At 41.6% G+C, this 20,839-nt stretch overlaps 1 protein-coding gene across 2 annotated transcripts in view; it reads right to left on the minus strand.

The window, feature by feature from the left end:
- mdn1 (midasin AAA ATPase 1) overlaps positions 1-20,839 on the minus strand; it is a 181,032-nt gene that overhangs the window by 95,277 nt on the left and 64,916 nt on the right. For both annotated transcript variants that reach the window (XM_063040373.1, XM_063040372.1), the window contains exons 37-43: positions 19,613-19,735; positions 17,922-18,119; positions 8,753-8,860; positions 8,472-8,660; positions 7,522-7,617; positions 7,150-7,413; positions 3,570-3,837 (exon numbers count right to left, since the gene is read on the minus strand). In XM_063040373.1, coding sequence (XP_062896443.1) covers positions 3,570-3,837; positions 7,150-7,413; positions 7,522-7,617; positions 8,472-8,660; positions 8,753-8,860; positions 17,922-18,119; positions 19,613-19,735 — 1,246 coding nt within the window. The remainder of the gene's footprint in view (positions 1-3,569; positions 3,838-7,149; positions 7,414-7,521; positions 7,618-8,471; positions 8,661-8,752; positions 8,861-17,921; positions 18,120-19,612; positions 19,736-20,839) is intronic.

Below are 20,839 nucleotides of genomic sequence, written 5' to 3' on the forward strand. Positions count from 1 at the left end.
AAGACAAGAAACAAAAAATATTTCTGAGAAAGGTACTGAAAAACATGGAAACAAAGCTATTAAAATATACTCAACCAGCAACCAATTTACCCAGTGCGAATTAAGTCTGATGATTACAACTAAAGCTCTCATCTGTCAGTATCCCATGAGTTACTAAAATATAACATATTGTGACACTCTGGGGGGTGGGGGGAGGGCATGGTTGACAGCCCACCCTTCCATTTCTAATGACTAGCACTGTTTATTGTTCTTGTGTTAAAATGCTTTTGTGGAATTGTAGAGGGAAGCTCCAGTTCATTTATTGTTACATTTTAGCTCCAGTTATACACAGTTATTCGCTTGTGTATTTGTGGGTCACCCCAACTGTAACTGGGGTGTGTGATGGTCACCTCACCAGTCTGTATGAGACTGGTTGGGTTCACTCTGTGGGTCGTGATGCCCAGTCTGGTTTGTGTCTATCATAATAAAACAGTAGTTGTGTTAACGAGCTTCCTTGTCTGTCATTATGGACCAAATGCTCGCCACATGGAGCGGATGTGAAATTGGTGATGAGATTGAAGAGTGCCTTAAAACCCAGGGAATAAGGACAAGGGACCAAGCAGTATGCCTCCCCTACACCCACAGGCAGGGCTCATGAAGACGAGACCTGGTGAGAGAACTTGGGAACCAAGCACCATGCCTTCCCAGGGAGCCCCAATGGTGCAAGCATACCCAGGCTCCCCAACCCAGGAGACATGGCGGAGTGCATCATTCATCTCTGTCACGACCTGCACCGGGGAGCCCAAGACACCGTAGCCATGGAAGGTTGGGCACTATATTAGAGAGCACCAGAGCAGCAGGAAGACCAAAGGGCCTCAACGATTTGCACCTCAAGGTTCACTCTGAAGCTCCCCAGATACAATGGTACCAGCTGCCTGAAGCCTTACCTGGCACGTCAAACTTGCCACCTGGCACAACAGGTGGAAACCCACCAAGACGGTGGTGTACCTTGCCCTGGCATTGGAGGGAGATGCCTTGTGGGCCCCCCTCGACCCCATGCTAGCTGAGCAGCGTGACTGCAGTGGCGCTGGGGTGGCGTTTACAGCAAAGGCCGTGGCAGAAAGCAACGAGGGAAAAACTATGCAGCAGACAGTCATGTATGGGAGAAAACTTGGGGGGTGCTTGCAGCAGATCTCCGCCACTGTGCTCAACATGGCTACCCCCAAGTTTCCTCCTGCAGCCCAGGAAGAGCTTGCCCTCCACACCTTTGTACAGGTGCTGACGCTGGACTGCCTGCGGCAGCATACTTACCTGACATCACCATCATCGCTGGACTAGGTGCTGGCCGAGGCAGAGAGGGCAGAAGCAATTTCAGCACCCCCATGGTGTTCCAGCATCGGCCCGCATGCAGCAAGCCCGGGCTTACGTCACTGAGGCAAAGAAGGAAACTGATGAGAAACAGCCTGTGAACCAGGTCTGACTAGCACCACGCTGAGCCCTCCGTAGGCCACAAAACAACTTCTGCTACCGGTGTGGTGAGGCAGTTCATTTGGCCTGGGACTGCCCCACACCATGCCACAGCTCAGGGCAGCAATTGGGAAACGTTGAGTGGGCAGTGTCGCCTGATACTTCCAGCAGAATCCCTCTGCTGTCACCCCTCCGGGTTGGCCACCTGGGTGAGGAGCAAGGCTTATACGTGGACCATGTGTTGGTGGGCGTCACCATCATTTGTCCCGGTGTTCTCGACACAGACCAGCCATCCCTGCCTGGGTGGACAACGACGGCGATCCAGCTGGCTACGGTCACTGCCGACTGTGCAGTGATGAGAGAGAAGAGGAGGCTGTGCATCGTAGTGGGGAAAACACAATGGAGCACGATGTGGGACTCACTGACATCCGAGAGTCCTGCGTCCTTGGGCTAGAGCTGCTGTCCCACTGGGAGGCCCACGTGGATGCATCAGGGTCAACACCCTACCTCAGTGCTGAAGCCATGGCTCTCTGGCAGGGCAGCTCCAGGCAGCAGACCCAGCAACCACCACTGGTTTTGCAGCGGCCCAACGCAACAGAGCTGAGCCACAGGCAAGCAACGGTGACAGTGCATCAGGTGACAGCCAGCGACAACCTCCCTACTATGGACCACGAGCAACTGCACAGCACGCAGGTGAGTGATTCTATGTTGAACGTGGGACGACGACCGGAGTGGGCATAGGTCTCCGCCCTGGATCCAGAGGCCAAAGCCCTACACTCGCAGTGGGAAACACACCGTGCGTGACAGGTTGCTGTTCCAGTTGTCCAATGGTGACAGACAACTCTTGCAGCTGGTGGTCCCCTGGGGGGCTCCATGCCACAGTGCTTTGGTCAGTGCACGGGCTGGTGGGGGGGCAGCCATTTTAGAGATGCAAAGACGTTGGGCAGGCTGCACGAACATTTCTACTGGCTTGGGTGAAGGCAGGACGTGGAGCTGTTTGTGCACTGCTGCAACGCTTGCACATCCAAGAAGGGGCCAGGCCGACAGTCTAGGGTGCCAATGCAGCAGTACATGGTGGGGGCCCCAGTATGGGTCTGTTGCCCTTCCCGGATAAAGGGACAATCCCACAGGCTTGGAAGCCACTGGAAGAAGCTGGGAGAGGTGCTCGACCGCATCTCTGATGTGGTATATCGGGTGCAGTTGCCTGAGTGGCAGAAGGCAGTCGTGCTGCACCGGGACTGGCTGGCACTGTGTCAGCCCTTGGTCACCACTAACCCAGCGAGGCTGAAGGAAAGAAGTGACACTCTGGGTGCCCTGCCTCTTGCCTCACACAAAGAGGCGGCAGCAGTGACGCCCACTGGGACTTTTGGACTTTGTTATGGACTGTGGGGTTGCCAAGGACAGCTGACCCCTTGGGTGGGGGCAGTATAATGCTGGGGGGGGCAGGGTAGAGGGGAATGTGGTCGACAGCCCACCCCTGCATTTCTAATGACCGGCACTGTTTATTGTTCTTCTGTTAAAATGCTTTCGTGGAGTTATGGAGGAGAAGTTCCAGTTCATTTATTGCTACATTTTAGCTTGGGTTGTACAGTTATTCACTTGCGTATTTGTGGATCACCCTAACTGTAGCCAGGGTGTGTGATGGTCACCTCCCTGTATGTACGAGACTGGTTGGTTTCACTCTCCGGGTCATGGTGCCCGGTTTGTTTTGTGTCTATCACAATAAAACAGTAGTTGAGTTAACAAGCTTCCTCGTGTGTCATTATGGACTAAATGCTCACCACAATATTTTAACAGGGCCATGTTTATGTAACCTCTAAAATACACAATATATCTTTTCAAGGATTGTGGTTGGAAAACATGAAATCATTCAGCCATCAAGAGTTCCACTGATCTAGAGGCGGAAGTAGGAAACCAAACTATAACATGCCTCAAACTGAGCTGCAATCACAGCAATTGAGCATTTAAAAAAAAACATTTTCAGTTTTCCATATTTAATTTTACTTTGTCCTCTAAATCTGCTTGAATCTTTTTTCTAAAAAAAAATAAATCGCCAACAATGAATTCTGCAGAATTTTAAATCACGCTGCTTAATTTAAAAACAATTATTCAGAAATATGTACCTGATGATGAGAATGTATTCAATTTGTTGTTACACTGGTGAAGAACAGTGAGCAAATTCTCCAGTTTGTTCACCGCATCAGAGGAAACGCCAGATCTATGATCCTTGTCAAGAGACTGAGAATGGCTGTTCAGAAACGAATTCCAGAGTTTGAGAAGATTACTGCCATCATGGAAAGAGTCCAGAGAGAGAAGAACATTCTTGGTGACAGCAAGAACAACATCCTTCACCTTCCGAATTAAACTTTGCCAGGGACGTAAGATATCAACCTGCAACCATTAAACGACAACATTAAAATTTCCCACTCCTTTATCATCACAAGGGAAACATCAGTTTTAATCACTGTGACATTTTGATTCACGATTTTGGTGCTCAATCTGAATATAAACATAAGTAATGGATTGAACAAGAGTGGTTGCCAAGATTTAAAATCACAGAAATTAGCAGGCTGTTTTCTGGCAAAGGTGCACTTGGTAAATGAGAGGCCTTCAAAAGACAAATCCTGAGTGTACAAAGCGTGTATGTTCCAGTAAGAATAAAAGAGAAAGATAAAAAGTTGAGGGAACTTTGGTTTTCAAGAGATATTGAGGACCTGATTAGGAAAAGTAAATGGTGCACAGCAGGTTTTGGCAGAAAGGAACAAATGAGGTACTTATTGAGATTAAGAAATGCTGGCGACCACCAAAGAAACCAAGTGGGCTAAAATTTACTTACTTCAGTGGTGGGCAAATTGTTCGAGAAGATCTGAGGCTGAAATGGGTAACACAAGGGGGCATAGTTTTAAGGTACTTGCAAGTAAGTACAAGGAAGATATCAGAACTAAGTTTTTCCACACAGAGTGTTGGATGCGTAGAATGTACTGCCAACAACAGTAGCAGAGGTGGATACAATAGGGTCTTTTAAAAGTCTTTTAGATAGGTACATGGAACTTAGAAAAATAGAGGGCTATTCAGTGGGGAAATTCTAGGCAGCTTCTCGAGTAGGTTACATAGTCGGCACAACATAGTGGGCTGAAGACCCTGGAATGTGCTGTAGATTTCTATGTTCTATGTAAAAGAAGGCAGGTACTTGCCCTAGCAGACAAGGTGAAGGAGAATCCTAAAGGATTCTATGGGCATGTTAAAAGCAAAAGGATTGCAAGGGACAAAATTGGTGCTCTGGAAGATCAGAATTGGAATCTATGCATGGAGTCAAGAGATGGGGGAGATCTTAAGTGCATTTTTTGCATCTATATTTACTCAGGAGATGGACAGAGTATATAGAAATGAGGCAAAGCAGTAGTGAGTCACGGACCCTATACTGATTACAGATGAGGTGGTGCTTGCTGTCATGAGGCAAATTAGGATGGTGAAATCCCCGGGGTCTGACGAGATGTTCCCTCAGACCCTATAGGAGGCTAATACAGAATTGCTGGGGCCTTAGCAGAGATGTTTAAATCATCCTTAGCAAAGGTGAGGTGTTGGACACTTGGAGGACAGCCAATGTTGTTCCTCGGTTTATGAAAAGCTCTAAATAAATAAATAAACAAACAAACAAACAAACAAACCTGGAAATTATAGGCCAGTGGGCCTGACATCAATAGTGGGAAAGTTATTGAAAGGTATTCTAAAGGACCAGATATATGAGCATTTGGATAGACAGGAACTGAGCAGGAAGAGTCAGCATGACTTTGTGCATGGTAGGTCATGCCTAACCAAAATTGTAGTGTTTTTCAAGGAAGTTACCAGGAAAGTTGATGAAGCCAAGGCACTGGATGCTGTCTACGTGGACCTTAGTAATGCATTTGACAAGGTCCCGCATGGGATGCTGGTCAAGAAGGCTGTCACTTGTCATTCAAGGTGAGATAGTAAATTGGATTAGACAATGGACTTGTGGGAGAAGCCAGATAGCCAGAGTGTGGCAGTAGATGGTTGCGTCTCTGACTGGACACCTGTGACTAGTGGAGTGTGCAGGGACCAGTGCTGGATCTGTTGTTGTTTGTCATCTATGTCAATGATCTGGATGATAATGTGGTTAACTGGATAGGAAATATGCAGATGACACCAAGACTGAGGCTGTGGTGGACAGTGAAGAAAGACTACCAGAGCTTGAAATGGGATCTGGACCAGCTGGAAAAATGGCAGATGGAATTTAATTAACTGGCAGATGGAATTCAACCCAGATAAGTGTGAGGTGGTTCATTCTGGTAAGTCAAATATAATGACAGAATATAGTATTAATGGTAAGATTCTTGACAGTGTGGAGGATCAGAGGGATCTTGGGGTCCAAGTCCATAGGACACTCGAAGCCGCTGCGCAGGGTGACTGTGTGGTTAAGGCAGCATATGGTGTATTGGCCTTCATCAACCGTGGGATTGAGTTTAAGAGCCGAGAGGCAATATTGCAGCTATATAGGACCCTGGTCAGACCCCACTTGGAATACTGTGCTCAGTTCTGGTCACCTCACTACAGGAAGGATGTGGAAACTATAGAAAGGGCGTAGAGGAGATTTACAAGCATGTTGCCTGGATTGGGGAGCACACCTTATGAGAATAGGTTGAGTGAACTTGGCCTTTTCTCCTTGAAGCGACAGAGGCTGAGAGGTGACCTGATAGAGGTGTACAAGATGAAAGGCATTGATCATGTGGATAGTCAGAAGCTTTTTCCCAGGGCTGAAATGGCTAGCACAAGAGGGCACAGTTTTAAGGTGCCTGGAAATAAGTACAGGGGAGATGTCAGGGTTAAGTTTTTTTTTTAAATGCAAAGGGTGGTGAGTGCATGGAATGGGCTGCCGGAGACTGTGGTGGAGGTGGATAAAATAAGGTCTTTTCAGAGCCTCCTGGATAAGTACATGGAGCTTAGAAAACTAGAGGGCTATGGGTAACGAGAGGTAATTTTTAAAGTAAGTACATGTTCGGCACAGTATTGTGAGCCAAAAGGCCTGTATTGTGCTGGAAGTTTTCTTTGTTTCTACAAATGTGAGGTGTTGCACTTTGGTAGGACCAATCAGGATAGGTCTTACACAGTGAACAGTATGGCACTGAGGCGTGTGGTAGAATAAAGGGATCTGGGAATACAGGCCCATAATTCATTGAAAGTGTCATCACAGGTAGAGAGTGTCATAACAAAAGCTTTTGGCACATCGGTCTTCATAAATCAAAGTACTGGGTACAGGAGATGAGATGTTATGTTGAAGTTGCATAAGATGTTGGCGAGGCTTCATTTAGAGTATTGTGTGCAACTTAAATCAACAATTGTCCTGTAATTATTATCTACAGTGAGTGACGCTGTATCCAAAATCACATGACGATAACATCACTAGATGTCTCAAATCATTCTTGGTGAGAAATAACCTGACAGCATTTCAGCAGACAAAATGGAAGAACTGGGGAACTGCAACAAGTTAGTTTGCTACCAATGTGAAGTTCAAAGTCAAACTGCAGGGGAACAATGCCAGCAACAACCTCAAAGTTTGGGACTTTGGCATTGCAAATGCTTTCCAGTGAGCTCCAAACTTCCCAAACTTCAAGGGAATACACTGGCGATTCCTGAAAAGCTGAACAATTTTGCCAAAATACTTAGCTCAATTTCATGGTATCTCACCTGCTCAAATCCACCAAGTAGTTCTGTGGTGTCCATAGCACTGTTCATTGCCAGAACCTTTAAATGTTGGCCCATCAGAAGAGCCAGAAGCTGGATTAGGCTGGTTTTCCCACTGGCAGCTGGACCTACCAAAATTGTCATCCAGTTCATCTGAACACACTTCATAACAGACTCCAGTGGTTGAAGTGAATGGTGAAGAATCGACAGTTGTTTGCTCGACATAGGAACACTGACTGCACAACGTGAAAGGATAGAATAACCAACCTACAACAGGAGAATAGCAATGATTCAGTACAAATTGTCAACAAGTTTTTATTTTTACAAATGCATAAATATTTTTACTTCATCAAACTGAAATTCTACATTACACACCTGAAACTGCTGTGGGGTGATATGGAATTTTCTGGACCCAGTATAGGGATGATTGGCATCACCATTTGAGAATATTCTTTCAAATACAGCAAACATCTTGGAAGAAATAAAATATATAATTAGTGAAGAATACAAGTTCTTTTATGTCACCAAATTACTGTTTGTGTCTCATGAAGGTGCCTTGTAACTTTAGCACTACTATTTGTGAATGAAACTACATTGCCTTTTGCCAGAACTTCATCTGAAAACTGAGGAAGAGACAGTTACCTGTCATTCCCTGTAATTAGACAAAATTCAAAAAGGTAAACTGTATGAACTTTTGATCAGACCATATATTTACCATGTGTGCTTCAGTATGAGTAAAATGACAGCCCCGGCATAAAAAAGTTGTTAAGAACAATAAGGGAGGAATATCAGCCATGATTAGGGCTATTCAACTACAAGCTTCAAATTAAGCACTGCAACTTTGTGCACAAATGACAAAGGAACACATTAATTCGATCCATGCTGGGGTACAAGCACTGCATGGTCTAAGTACATGTGTTAGTCCGAGTCTGCAACTCCACTCAGGATACATCAACCACCTTTTGGTGTAACATCCTTTTAGCTATCATCATATACATGCCTTATCCAACTTGAATACGATGTGCAACTGCAAACACCATTATGAATCAAAAATGAAACTTTTGCACTGGATATTAGGGATTAAATGCAGTAAAAATGCAACACTTTCTGCTCACTGAAATAATTAAATGTAATTCTCATCAAAAGGGCTAAATAGAAGGAAAAATAATTAGAAGCTGTGCTCTGATTCCCAAGTTTGAATCTCTAAAGTGATCAAACAATGGCAAAAGAAGTGAAAAGTCACAACCTTAGCTCCCAACTACAGAGTTCACACGATTCCCTAAGCAGAATTAACTGAAAATGAAAAAAAATTCAGATATTCTTACATTTCTCCTGTCTGCTTCAGTTCTCATTCGGTCTGCGTATACCAAAGCAACATGTTGGCCTGGATCATAGCACCCTGCTGTTTGGTCTACCAACATTAATTGACACCACCGGAAGAGGTCACGTAGATTAAACTCCCATGGTCCTCCTTTTTGACCCCATTTTCTTTCTACTATTATTTCTTGGTTCACCTTTAATAAAGAGCAATTCAATTAATAATGAATATTTATCTAAAGAATTTCTCATTCAAACATGATTTCTTCAAGTAGAAAGAATCCTTTACCTTATGGCTAAAATTAACCATTTTACTGATAATATTTTTACCAATAGCAGGAAAGATCGTGTCAGCAATATATTCCATGTCTGTGACTGAAAGTTGATCCACATAAACCTGCAATACAAAACCCAACATTAACCTCTAAGTAGTTTGGACAGTGCACACAAAATAGTGCAACAGCAGAAACAAGTTCAGGTACATTTTCTGTTTTATAATCAGTTAAAACTGGATAAAATTTTGCAAATATTGAAAATCATATTACTGCTATTGGACAGAAACACTGCCCTAATCCTCAACTCCAAGCACCACATGTCATATCAGTATTTATTAAATACAACCAAACCAATACAGCATGAAGTGTAGATGTTACATGTAAATTAAATTGAGGAACTCTCTTTGTTCAGACATATATTAAAGTTCAAGCAAGTTTCATATCTTGGCCAATCTTCACAGTTTTAAGGAAAGGTTTAAAAGAACTAACATATATGATCACTTATCGTTACATATTCGCTGTAAAACTGCAAAGTATAACTAGTTCCTACATATCCCCTCATAACCAGAATAGCTACACTTTTAACATCCTAAACAAGAGATTCTGAAAATGCTAGAAATTTTGAGCAACACATAAAATTCAGGAGGAACTTAGCAATTCAGGCAGCATCAAGGGGGCAGGGCGGGGAGAGAATAAACAGTCTGATACAACGAAACATAGAAAATAGGTGCAGGAGTAGGCCATTCAGCCCTTCGAGCCTGCACCGCCATTTATTATGATCATGGCTGATCATCCAACTCAGAACCCTGCACCAGCCTTCCCTCCATACCCCCTGACCCCCGTAGCCACAAAGGCCATATCTAACTCCCTCTTAAATATAGCCAATGAACCGGCCTCAACTGTTTCCTGTGGCAGAGAATTCCACAGATTCACCACTCTCTGTGTGAAGAAGTTTTTCCTAATCTCAGTCCTAAAACGCTTCCCCTTTATCCTCAAACTGTGACCCCTCGTTCTGGACTTCCCCAACATCGGGAACAATCTTCCTGCATCTAGCCTGTCCAATCCCTTTAGGATTTTATACGTTTCAATCAGATCCCCCCTCAATCTTCTAAATTCCAACGAGTACAAGCCCAGTTCATCCAGTCTTTCTTCATATGAAAGTCCTGCCATCCCAGGAATCAATCTGGTGAACCTTCTTTGTACTCCCTCTATGGCAAGGATGTCTTTCCTCAGATTAGGGGACCAAAACTGCACACAATACTCCAGGTGTGGTCTCACCAAGGCCTTGTACAACTGCAGTAGTACCTCCCTGCTCCTGTACTCGAATCCTCTTGCTATGAATGCCAGCATACCATTCGCCTTTTTCACCGCCTGCTGTAGCTGCATGCTCACTTTCAATGACTGGTGTATAATGACACCCAGGTCTCGTTGCACCTCCCCTTTTCCTAATCGGCCACCATTCAGATAATAATCTGTTTTCCTATTTTTGCCACCAAAGTGGATAACTTCACATTTATCCACATTAAATTGCATCTGCCATGAATTTGCCCACTCACCCAACCTATCCAAGTCACCCTGCATCCTCTTAGCATCCTCCTCACAGCTAACACTGCCGCCCAGCTTCGTGTCATCCGCAAACTTGGAGATGCTGCATTTAATTCCCTCATCCAAGTCATTAATATATATTGTAAACAACTGGGGTCCCAGCACTGAGCCTTGCGGTTCCCCACTAGTCACCGCCTGCCATTCTGAAAAGGTCCCGTTTATTCCCACTCTTTGCTTCCTGTCTGCTAACCAATTCTCTATCCACGTCAATACCTTACCCCCAATACCGTGTGCTTTAAGTTTGCACACTAATCTCCTGTGTGGGACCTTGTCAAAAGCCTTTTGAAAATCCAAATATACCACATCCACTGCTTCTCCCCTATCCACTCTCCTAGTTACATCCTCAAAAAATTCTATGAGATCGTCAGACATGATTTTCCTTTCACAAATCCATGCTGACTTTGTCTGATGATTTCACGGCCTTCCAAATGTGCTGTTATCACATCTTTGATAACTGACTCCAGCAGTTTCCCCACCACCGAGGTTAGGCTAACCGGTCTATAATTCCCCGGTTTCTCTCTCCCTCCTTTTTTAAAAAGTGGGGTTACATTAGCCACCCTCCAATCCTCAGGAACTAGTCCAGAATCTAATGAGTTTTGAAAAATTATCACTAATACATCCACTATTTCTTGGGCTACTCCCTTAAGCACTCTGGGATGCAGACCATCTGGCCCTGGGGATTTATCTGCCTTTAGTCCCTTCAATTTACCTAACACCACTTCCCTACTAACATGTATTTCGCTCAGTTCCTCCATCTCACTGGACCCTCTGTCCCCTACTATTTCTGGAAGATTATTTATGTCCTCCTTAGTGAAGACAGAACCAAAGTAATTATTCAATTGGTCTGTCATGTCCTTGCTCCCCATAATCAATTCACCTGTTTCTGTCTGTAGGAGACCTACATTTGTCTTTACCAGTCTTTTCCTTTTTACATACCTATAAAAGCTTTTACAGTCAGTTTTTATGTTCCCTGCCAGTTTTCTCTCATAATCTTTTTTCCCCCTTCCTAATTAAGCCCTTTGTCCTCCTCTGCTGAACTCTGAATTTCTCCCAGTCCTCAGGTGAGCCACTTTTTCTGGGTAATTTGTATGCTTCTTCTTTGGAATTGATACTATCCCTAATTTCTCTTGTCAGCCACTACCTTCCTTGATTTATTCTTTTGCCAAACTGGGATGAACAATTGTTGTAGTTCATCCATGCAATCTTTAAATGATGAAGGGTCTTAGCCCAAAATGTCAATTGTTTATTCTACTTCATAGACTCTACCTGGCTTGCAGAGTTTCTCCAGCATTTTGTGTGACTTTCAACATTCTTCCTGGACTATGCAACTTTATGGGATACTCTTTGGCTATGAAAGTCAAATGTATAGGGACTTCCGGGTCATCAAGGGAATGGCGGCGTAAGGAAAAGGTTTCTCGACAAAAAAGAAGGTAAACTGCCCCAAAATCGAATTTAGACAAATACTTAATATTGCATAACTATATTAATAAAAGGGGCAAGGATGATGTCTAAGAACAAGAATAAAAAGTCCGCTTCGAAGGCTGATAAACATAAAGAGATGCAGCAAGGCGACGGGCCTAGCTCCCCCACGGCAAGCCAGGACGGAGATAATGAGGGGGAATCTGTGACTCTGTCTTTGATTCTCGGAGAGATTCGCGAGTTCCAACAAGATAACAGCAAACAGCTGGAAGATATTAAAGGAGAAATAGTAAAAACTAACTCGCGGATAGATGAAGCCGAAGCGAGGATTGTTGGAATTGAAGAGAAGCTAAAAAACGCCGAGGAAGTGATAGCAGAAATGCTGAAGCTACAAGACCAGCTCCAGTGGAAGCTAATAGATCAAGAAGGCCGCTCGAGAAGGGAAAATGTGAGGATTTACGGAGTTCCCGAAGGAACCGAAGGTAAACCTGGATTGATGATTCCCTTCGTGGAGTAGCTGCTTAGATAGAACCTTGATATACCGGCTGCAAAAGACCTACAGATAGAAAGGGCTCACCGTGCGTTGGCACCACAGCCCCCGGCCGGCGCCCAGCCCAGATCGATTCTGATCAGATTTCTCAGTTACAGAACGAAGGAAGAGGTGCTTAAAAGAGCATGGCAAAAGAAAGGTTTCATGTGGAACAACTGCAAAATCAGTTTAGACCACGACTACGCACCGGGGATTCTTGCCAGACGGAAGGAATATACAGAAACACGAAGGGTCCTGAAGGAAAACAACATTAAATTCCAGACCCTGTATCCAGCTCGGCTGAGAGTCTTTTACGACGAAGGGACAAAAACTTACGCTACGGTGGAGGAGGCAATGTTGGACCTGGCAGACCGGGGACTACCTATTAAAGTTATCACCCAACCGGAGTCGCTACTGGAGAGAATTCGGCAGAAGTCGTGGCAGTTAGTGGGGCGGGGATGCTCCACTCGAACCAGAGTGTCAAACTACAAGGAAAAGCTGCAAATATTCAGAGGCGAATGTACAGAGAATACAGATTAATTAAGAGAAATGACTGAAAAGAGTAAATCGGACTTAAAAGTAAAATGAAAACTGGTAACTGAAAATAAACTAGGCGGAATAACTTGAATGATAGCAATATGGTCGAGACATAAATAGGAGAAAATTCTCTATGATTATTCAAACTGCTGAGGGCCCTCTAACACAGGGTGAAGATAGAGGTTATCCCTCTGAACTGAGGCGGGTCGGTGCTCAGGCCTCACTGTGGGAAGTCGGGAAAAATTTTCAAATGTTATACGTTCAGAAATGTCTAGGGTGTGGTTATATGTCTTGGTTTACTGTTGAGAAGGGATTGCTTACTGTTTGGTTAGAAAAGGAGAGTGCTTTTTTTCTACTAGAGAAAAATGCAAACTGAATTGGTAAAAATAATTTCCTATAATGTTAATGGGGTTTTGAATCCAATTAAAAGAAATAAGATTATGTCTAAATTGAAAAAAGAGAGGGTACAAATAGCTTTCCTCCAGAAAACACATATGAGCCAATCTGAACATGGAAAATTAAAAAGAATGGGCTTTAAGCATATATTTTATTCATCATATAAATTGAGTCACAAAAGAGGGGTAGCTACTTTAATATCAAGTACTCTTAATTATGAACATATTTCAGAGACTAGAGACAAAGAAGGACGGTTTGTAAAAATCACAGGAAGAATAGAAGGTACAGAAATAACATTGCTGAATGTTTATGCTCCTCCAGGTAGTGAATGGTCATTTTATAGACACATTTTTGACCTAATGGTCAGTTCTCGAGGGGTAGTAATTTGTGGAGGGGATTTTAATATTAGATTAAATCCTATATTAGATTCTTCAAGAATAGTTACTCAGAATAAACCTCTGACTCGGAAAGTGAATTCATTGATGGAGGAGTTGGGAATTATAGATGTCTGGAGGGAATTACACCCTACCTGTAAAGATTATACATATTACACTTTCCCTCATTCAGCCTATTCAAGGATAGACGATTTCTTTATCTTTAATACAGATAGACTCAGGATAAAAAACTGTAATATTGCAACAATTGATCTGTCGGATCATAGCCCAGTCTCTATGTCTATAATCCTGGAAAGGAAAATGAGGAAAACACTATGGAGGCTAAACTCACATATACTCAATAACCCGAAAGTAATGGAGAGATTAAGGGGAGAAATCAAAGAATATCTAGACCTTAATGACACGGGAGAAACATCACCAGTGATATTATGGGATACATTGAAAGCTGTACTGAGAGGGAAAATTATTTCCATTACTACTCACATGAAAAAAATCAATGCACAAAAATTAGCAGACCTTCAAGGAAAATTAAAACAACTTCAAGTTGTAGATAGCAACAAAAGTAATTCAAATCGAAAACAGGGAATTAGGAAATTGCAAAGTGAAATTGATGATATTTATACGTTGGAAACTCAAAGAAATTTTCTTTACCTGAGACAAAAGAATTATGAAGTAGGAGGTAAATCAGCTAGATTATTAGCATATAAATTACGAAAACAACAAGCAGACAATACAATTCATAAAATAAAGAATCCAAAGACAAAGCTTGTGGAGAGTACAATAGGGAAAATTCAAGAGAGTTTTGAAACATATTATCGAGAGCTGTACTCCCAACCCCGGGCCCCCAATGAGCCCTATATAGACAGTGTATTGAATTTTTTAGATCTACCTAAACTTACAGATTTACAAAATGAAAGTTTATTAGAACTAGTAACTGTCAAAGAACTGAACGTGGCCATCTCTAGGTTAAAGGCTGGAAAGTCCCCGGGTTCTGATGGGTTTACCTCAGAGTGGTACAAGTCCCTGAAGACACAGTTAGCCCCATTACTACTTAACACCTTTAACTGGATCTTGCAGAGAGGAGAAACTCCACCTTCCTGGAGAGAAGCGATTATTTCAGTTATTCCTAAAGAGGGTAAAGATAAACTAGAATGTGGCAATTATCGGCCAATTAGTGTTCTTAATTCAGATTACAAACTATTTACATCTATATTAGCGCGCAGATTGGAAAAGCTTTTACCTGGCCTAATCCATTTAGACCAGACTGGATTTATTCAACAAAGACAAACACAGGACAACATAAGGAGAACTCTGCACATATTAGAAAAGGTTAATAAGAAGGAGACAGAGACAATGGTAGTAGGATTGGACGCTGAGAAACCTTTTGATTCGGTTAGTTGGGCATTCCTATACAGAGTGTTAGGAAGATTCGGCTTTCAAGAAAGGTTTATTAAAGTAATTCAGACTCTATATGACAGCCCTACAGCCCGAATTAAGATAAATGGGGACCTCTCTGACTCCTTCATTTTAGAGAGAGGCACTAGACAGGGATGCCCAATTTCTCCTCTCCTTTTTGCGCTATATATTGAACCACTTGCCCAACTAATAAGACAGAGCGAAATCGTAAAAGGTATCAAGGTGGCAGGGATTGAACAGAAAGTGGCGTTATTCGCAGATGATGTTTTGGTCTATCTGAGTGAACCAGAAAAATCATTTATAGGATTGTTTACACTGTTGGATGACTTTGGGAAAATATCAGGTTATAAAATAAATGTAAAGAAAACGCAGGTTATGTCCCTAAATTATACACCATCCAAAAAATTGCAGGATACATATGATCTTAAGTGGGAAGCTAAATCATTAAAATATTTAGGAATAACGCTGCCGAAGGATCTTTCAACACTGTCACAGGTAAATTATGGGCCATTAATCTCAGAGATAAAAGCAGATATGCATAGATGGAATCTTATCCCCTTTTTAAGTTTAAATTCAAGGATAAATACCATAAAAATGAATATTCTTCCTCGGTTATTGTATCTTTTCCGTACTTTACCGGTGGAGGTGGATGATAATCAATTCAGGGAATGGGACAAATGGATTTCCCGCTTCATTTGGCAAGGAAGGAAACCTAGAATTCGATATAACACCTTACAGTTAGGGAAGGAAGGAGGAGGTATGGTTCTTCCTTGCCTGAGAAATTATTTTTATGCCTCACAGATAACCCCTGTGTTATATTGGTGTAATAGGGAATATAAGGCTAGATGGAAGGAAATAGAATTTGGATTAGTTGACAGTTTTCCTCTTCAGGCCTCAATAGCTGACAAAGGATTGATGGCCCAGTTGGAAAAATTTAATAATGCTTGGATAAATCTTACATTAAAAGTATGGCAGAAGGTGGTTAATTCATGTGGAATTAATAACATGTTAAAACTCTTTAGATGGTGTGCATATGATACCGAATTCCTTCCCAACAGAGGAGATAAAAGATTTGAGCATGGATAAAGAAAGGTCTTACAACCTACCTCTCATTTATAGATAAAAGAGTATTACAAAGTTTCCAAATCCTGCAGGACAAACATGGCCTAGAACATAATGACTTTTTTAGGTACCTTCAAATACGATACTATGTTAACCAGAATTGTAGATATACAGACCTATCAAAAGTAGAATTAGAATTTTTCAAGATTCTGAATTCGGCTTGCAGTTCAATACCTAGTAAATCAGTTTCTCGCCTATATAATGCACTCTCCCATGCTAAAAATGTAAATACACTGTATATTAAAGAGAAGTGGGAGAAAGAAGCGGGGTTGGTACTTTCAGAGGAGGCTTGGGGGAAAATCTGCAGCTTTCAATGGTCCTCGACTAATTCTTTGACTTGGAGAGAACATTGTTGGAAAAACATTATAAGATACTTCAAGACCCCATATCAGGAAAAATATAAAGATACAAATGTGATGTGTTGGAGAAGGTGCAGCTCTAAGGAGGCAAATCATTTTCATATTTTCTGGGATTGCCCTAAATTAAGTCTATTTTGGGAAGGTATTCATAGAACATTAGTTAAGGTACTTAGGTCCCAGATACCTCTGAACTTTGAGACGCTCTATTTGGGGCATGTATTGTTCCTTGAACAGAAGGAAGATATAAAGTTGCTGCAGGCCCTCTTAGCGGCAAGTAAGAAATCAATCACTAGAAAATGGCTAAATCCAATACCACCTACATTAGAAGATTGGTACGAAATTATCTTGGAAATATTTAAAATGGAAAAGTTGACACTCCCTGAGAACTCAAAAAGAACCATTTTATCAAATCTGGAATAAATGGATTGAATATATAACCCCAATGCGAGCAGACTTTAGATGACTCTCCTAATGATTTATATTGCTCTTCTCATCAACACAGTAATATTGCTAACGTAAACACCCCTAGTCTAAATGTTTGTTGTTTTTTTGGAAAATAGAGAATTAACACAAGTAAAGGGAAAGATTTGGGAAAGGGATAAAAAGAAAAAGAAAAAATTAAGTAAATAAGTACATAGGGATTGGATAATTATGTCTGCGGGCAGGAACAAGCATGAACAAATTGGGATATAAACACCTACAATGGTTGGTATATAGGCTTGTATGCAACATTTTGGACCAGTGGAAATGGTCCAGAAGGGTTGTATGGAAACTATTATTACCATTTTTCTTAACAACTAATTTCATTACTTAGCCTAATAGGTTAGATTTACCACAGTACATAATTATCTATTTAAATGTTTATTTTCCTATTTATCATCTCAATGTGTACTTAAGAATGTATAAATAATTGTAGTTTTATACATATAAAAAAATGGAAAAGGTTATATGTGTGAAAAAAGTACATGATAATTGTGAATTCCCTATCCAAATAAAAATAAAATTAAAAAAAAGTCAAATGTATAAATGCGTAATGTTTCAATATTTTTAGCTCAGTCATGATTCTGAAGACTAAGGCTTGCAGAAATCATTGAATTAACAAAAAATGTGGAAAGCAAGTTGCTCAAATCTTCCAAATTACATGTCAAATAACCAGATAATGGTTGTTTCAAATAGTCTTGATTCTCTTGAATTTTTGGAGAAATTTTTAAAATCAGATGCCCGGAAGTGTGGACAGAAGGATAATAGCTAAAATATTTCACAGAACAAATCACTTAATTGTTACGCAGACTGCAGATTGCCATCCAAATTTAATCAATGGCAAGCTTTCTCCTGTATTTGGTAAATGGCTGGGGAACACATGCTTCTTCCAAAACTATAAGCTGCACTCATTCTCTTGCCTCACCTGTATAAATCTGTTGAGAAATGACTTGGGGAGCCCTTTCCTTCCACCTCCTTGTCGGTAAGGATTCTGACAGGCAAAGATCTTGGTCTTCTTATGTTGTACACTGAAGCTCAATCCCAGCTCAGGGATAAAAACCTCAGCACGATGGTCAAAACAAGCATTGAGTCCCTCCAGTACAGACTGAGAAGCCAAGTTTAACTGAGAGAAAAAATAATTCTAGTTACTTCATGCTTTTTGGTAGTTACAGGGAATGAGTAAGTTATTGAGTAACATTTTACCAAGCACATATCTTATTCAAGAAATATTTATAAACACTGCATTGTCATCATTCTTTCTGCTTGATGCATCATTGAATTTGTTGACAAATTTAACAGTAGGTCAAATGGCATCAATGTTTTAATTCCAAATATTCAAGCCTGGACATTACTTTACAGTTCCCAACCTTTCTGCATCCAGTGATGACAGAACCCTAAACTGTAACCTCATGGAACAAAGACTTTGCAATGACTACACCATGTTTCTGGTGTGCCTCAACACTAAACGATCAACCAGCTTCAGGCAGTCCATGATATTTCACTGAATCAATCTACCAGCAGAAGTCAATGTTTACATCTCTGAGAAGGGCATACAGTCAGCCCCATGTTACACAAATGCTTGGGGTGAACCCAAGATATCACTGTATTCCCTTCCAGCAAACATACACTCCATAGATTGACAACGGTCACATAAAAGGACTGCTTGTGATGATACTGAGACTACACATGTGAATAAAATCTGGTGCTTCTTTAAAAGTAAGGGCTTTGTAAAATCTGAAAAGTGACTCCAGTCTGGTAAACACCAGGCAAGATTCAGTCTCCTTTTTCTGCAAAGCCCGAAAGACATTCAGTATAAACCACTGCCTTGATGCACAGAAGCTAAACAACTGCTGAGCAATTGTTTTTTTTTAAAAAAGAGCCCATGATGCAGCATGATCAGGCCTATCCCTCAACACCAGGGGCAGACTGCATGTAGTCATATTTGATGTTTGTTACATAGGATCTACATGCAGCCAAACAAAAGGTGGCCATCAGGATGAGGATTGGACTGAATAAACTTTCTTCTACTTTCCCTGCAATTTGAATATTGCAGCCCTCTGGAGAAGATCCTTTTTCAGACCTCCAGTTGTATTGGCTTGGGCTACTGTTGTAGATCAGAAGTTAGTTATGGGTCACACATTCACAAACATGGACCACTCTGCACCTGATGACCACAACTGAGGAAAAATGCCTTTCCCAGGTTCTCCTTCACCTTGACTATGTGCTTCTCCCTGGCTCATTTGAGCCACTTGTACAGCAGTTTCAGTAACCAGAGTTGACAGCAAGGGGAAAAAAAACTTAGTCAGACCAGTTTCTAATACAATACACTTTGACACCAGCAACGGGCAAGAATGATATGGCTGAGGGGCAGAAAATATAGAAATATGAATTGTTCAATAGGTGACCCAATGCTTCTATTTCTGATATACGGGCTAACAGTCTTTTTAGTATCAAAATTTAGTAGGGATTAAATTCCACATCCAAAGGCAACACGCATCTTATACAGAAAGCAGAAATTAAAATGTCAGTATTACAGTTAATTTTGATGTGCAAATATAGTAAGCCTACAAAGTCACAGAAAAGAGATTTTCAAAACAATTTATGAACAGTACCCACCTCATCTAAAACAATCCAATGTCCAGCCTTCAAAGCTCCAAGCAGAGGGCCATCTCGCCAAGCAAACTCTCCACCTTTACCACCCTCAACAGGCAGGTCTGTCCCAAACAAATCAGTCACATCCTACAGGAACAGAAGGCATGTTCAATATTCAGAGCAACAGGTCAGTTATAGTTGAGCAACTGAATAATACAAGTGGTGCCTCTAAACAATGTTTCCCATTTGGAATTTTCCACACTTCAAGTCTCTCGCTCCAAATAGTAATCGACTGATTAACCGCATTAGCATTGGCTTGCAAATTGACTATCATGCCCCTACATCATAACTCCCAACAATATTTAAAAATCCATTATGAATCTTTTTGAATAATCCCAAGATTTTTCACCTTCTGTGGCATAAACCTTAGATTTCTACTGTTCAATGGAGCATACATATGGCCCCCGATGCATTTCAACTGTGCTTAAAATCTTCATTTAACAATAGACTTTAGGTAAGGTAAAAATTACTAGCTGCAGATAGTTCAGTTGCTTTAACAGTAATACTCTGACAAGTAGTGGAGGACTACGCATGTGAAAGGGGAAGCTCCAATTATTAACAGCGGGAAAAATAGCTTGATTTAAAGATTAGCTTTATTTGTCAAATGCACATTGAAACATATAGTGAAATGCTTCACTTGCATCAACAACCAACACAATCTGGGATGTGCTGGAGGCGCATTCTTCCAGTGCTAATGTAACACAGCCACAACTTACTAACCTGTGTGTCTTTGGAATGTGGGAAGAAACCACAGCATATGGAGGAAACCCAAGCTATCAAGCTGAAGGGACTGATAGGCAATAGATCATGGATCTGATGACAGATTTCCAAGGGTTTTGAATGCACTTCAAGTCTTGGCTGCCACCTTCCAAAATGTCATGTTTCTAGAACTGCTCCCACAGATTGGAAGTTAGCAACTGTTATCATGGCGTTGAACAAAGTGGAAAGCAGGGAACTATATACAAGACATCAGTTATAGAGGAATTGCTTAAATATATTTTTATTATCAGTACATAATGGGACATACTTTGAAAATAATACTGGGACTGGACATAGTCAACATGGATTACAGGGTAATATTTGACAGAACTACTGACAGCTTTCTCGGGGGGGGGGTCAGCAGTGAAGAGTGTGAAAAGAGATCTAAATAGCAGAATAGATATGGTGAATTTGGACTTTAAGAGACTCCAT

Source organism: Mobula hypostoma, chromosome 2, assembly GCF_963921235.1.
Source record: "Mobula hypostoma chromosome 2, sMobHyp1.1, whole genome shotgun sequence".
NCBI classification, from domain to species: Eukaryota; Metazoa; Chordata; class Chondrichthyes; order Myliobatiformes; family Myliobatidae; genus Mobula; species Mobula hypostoma.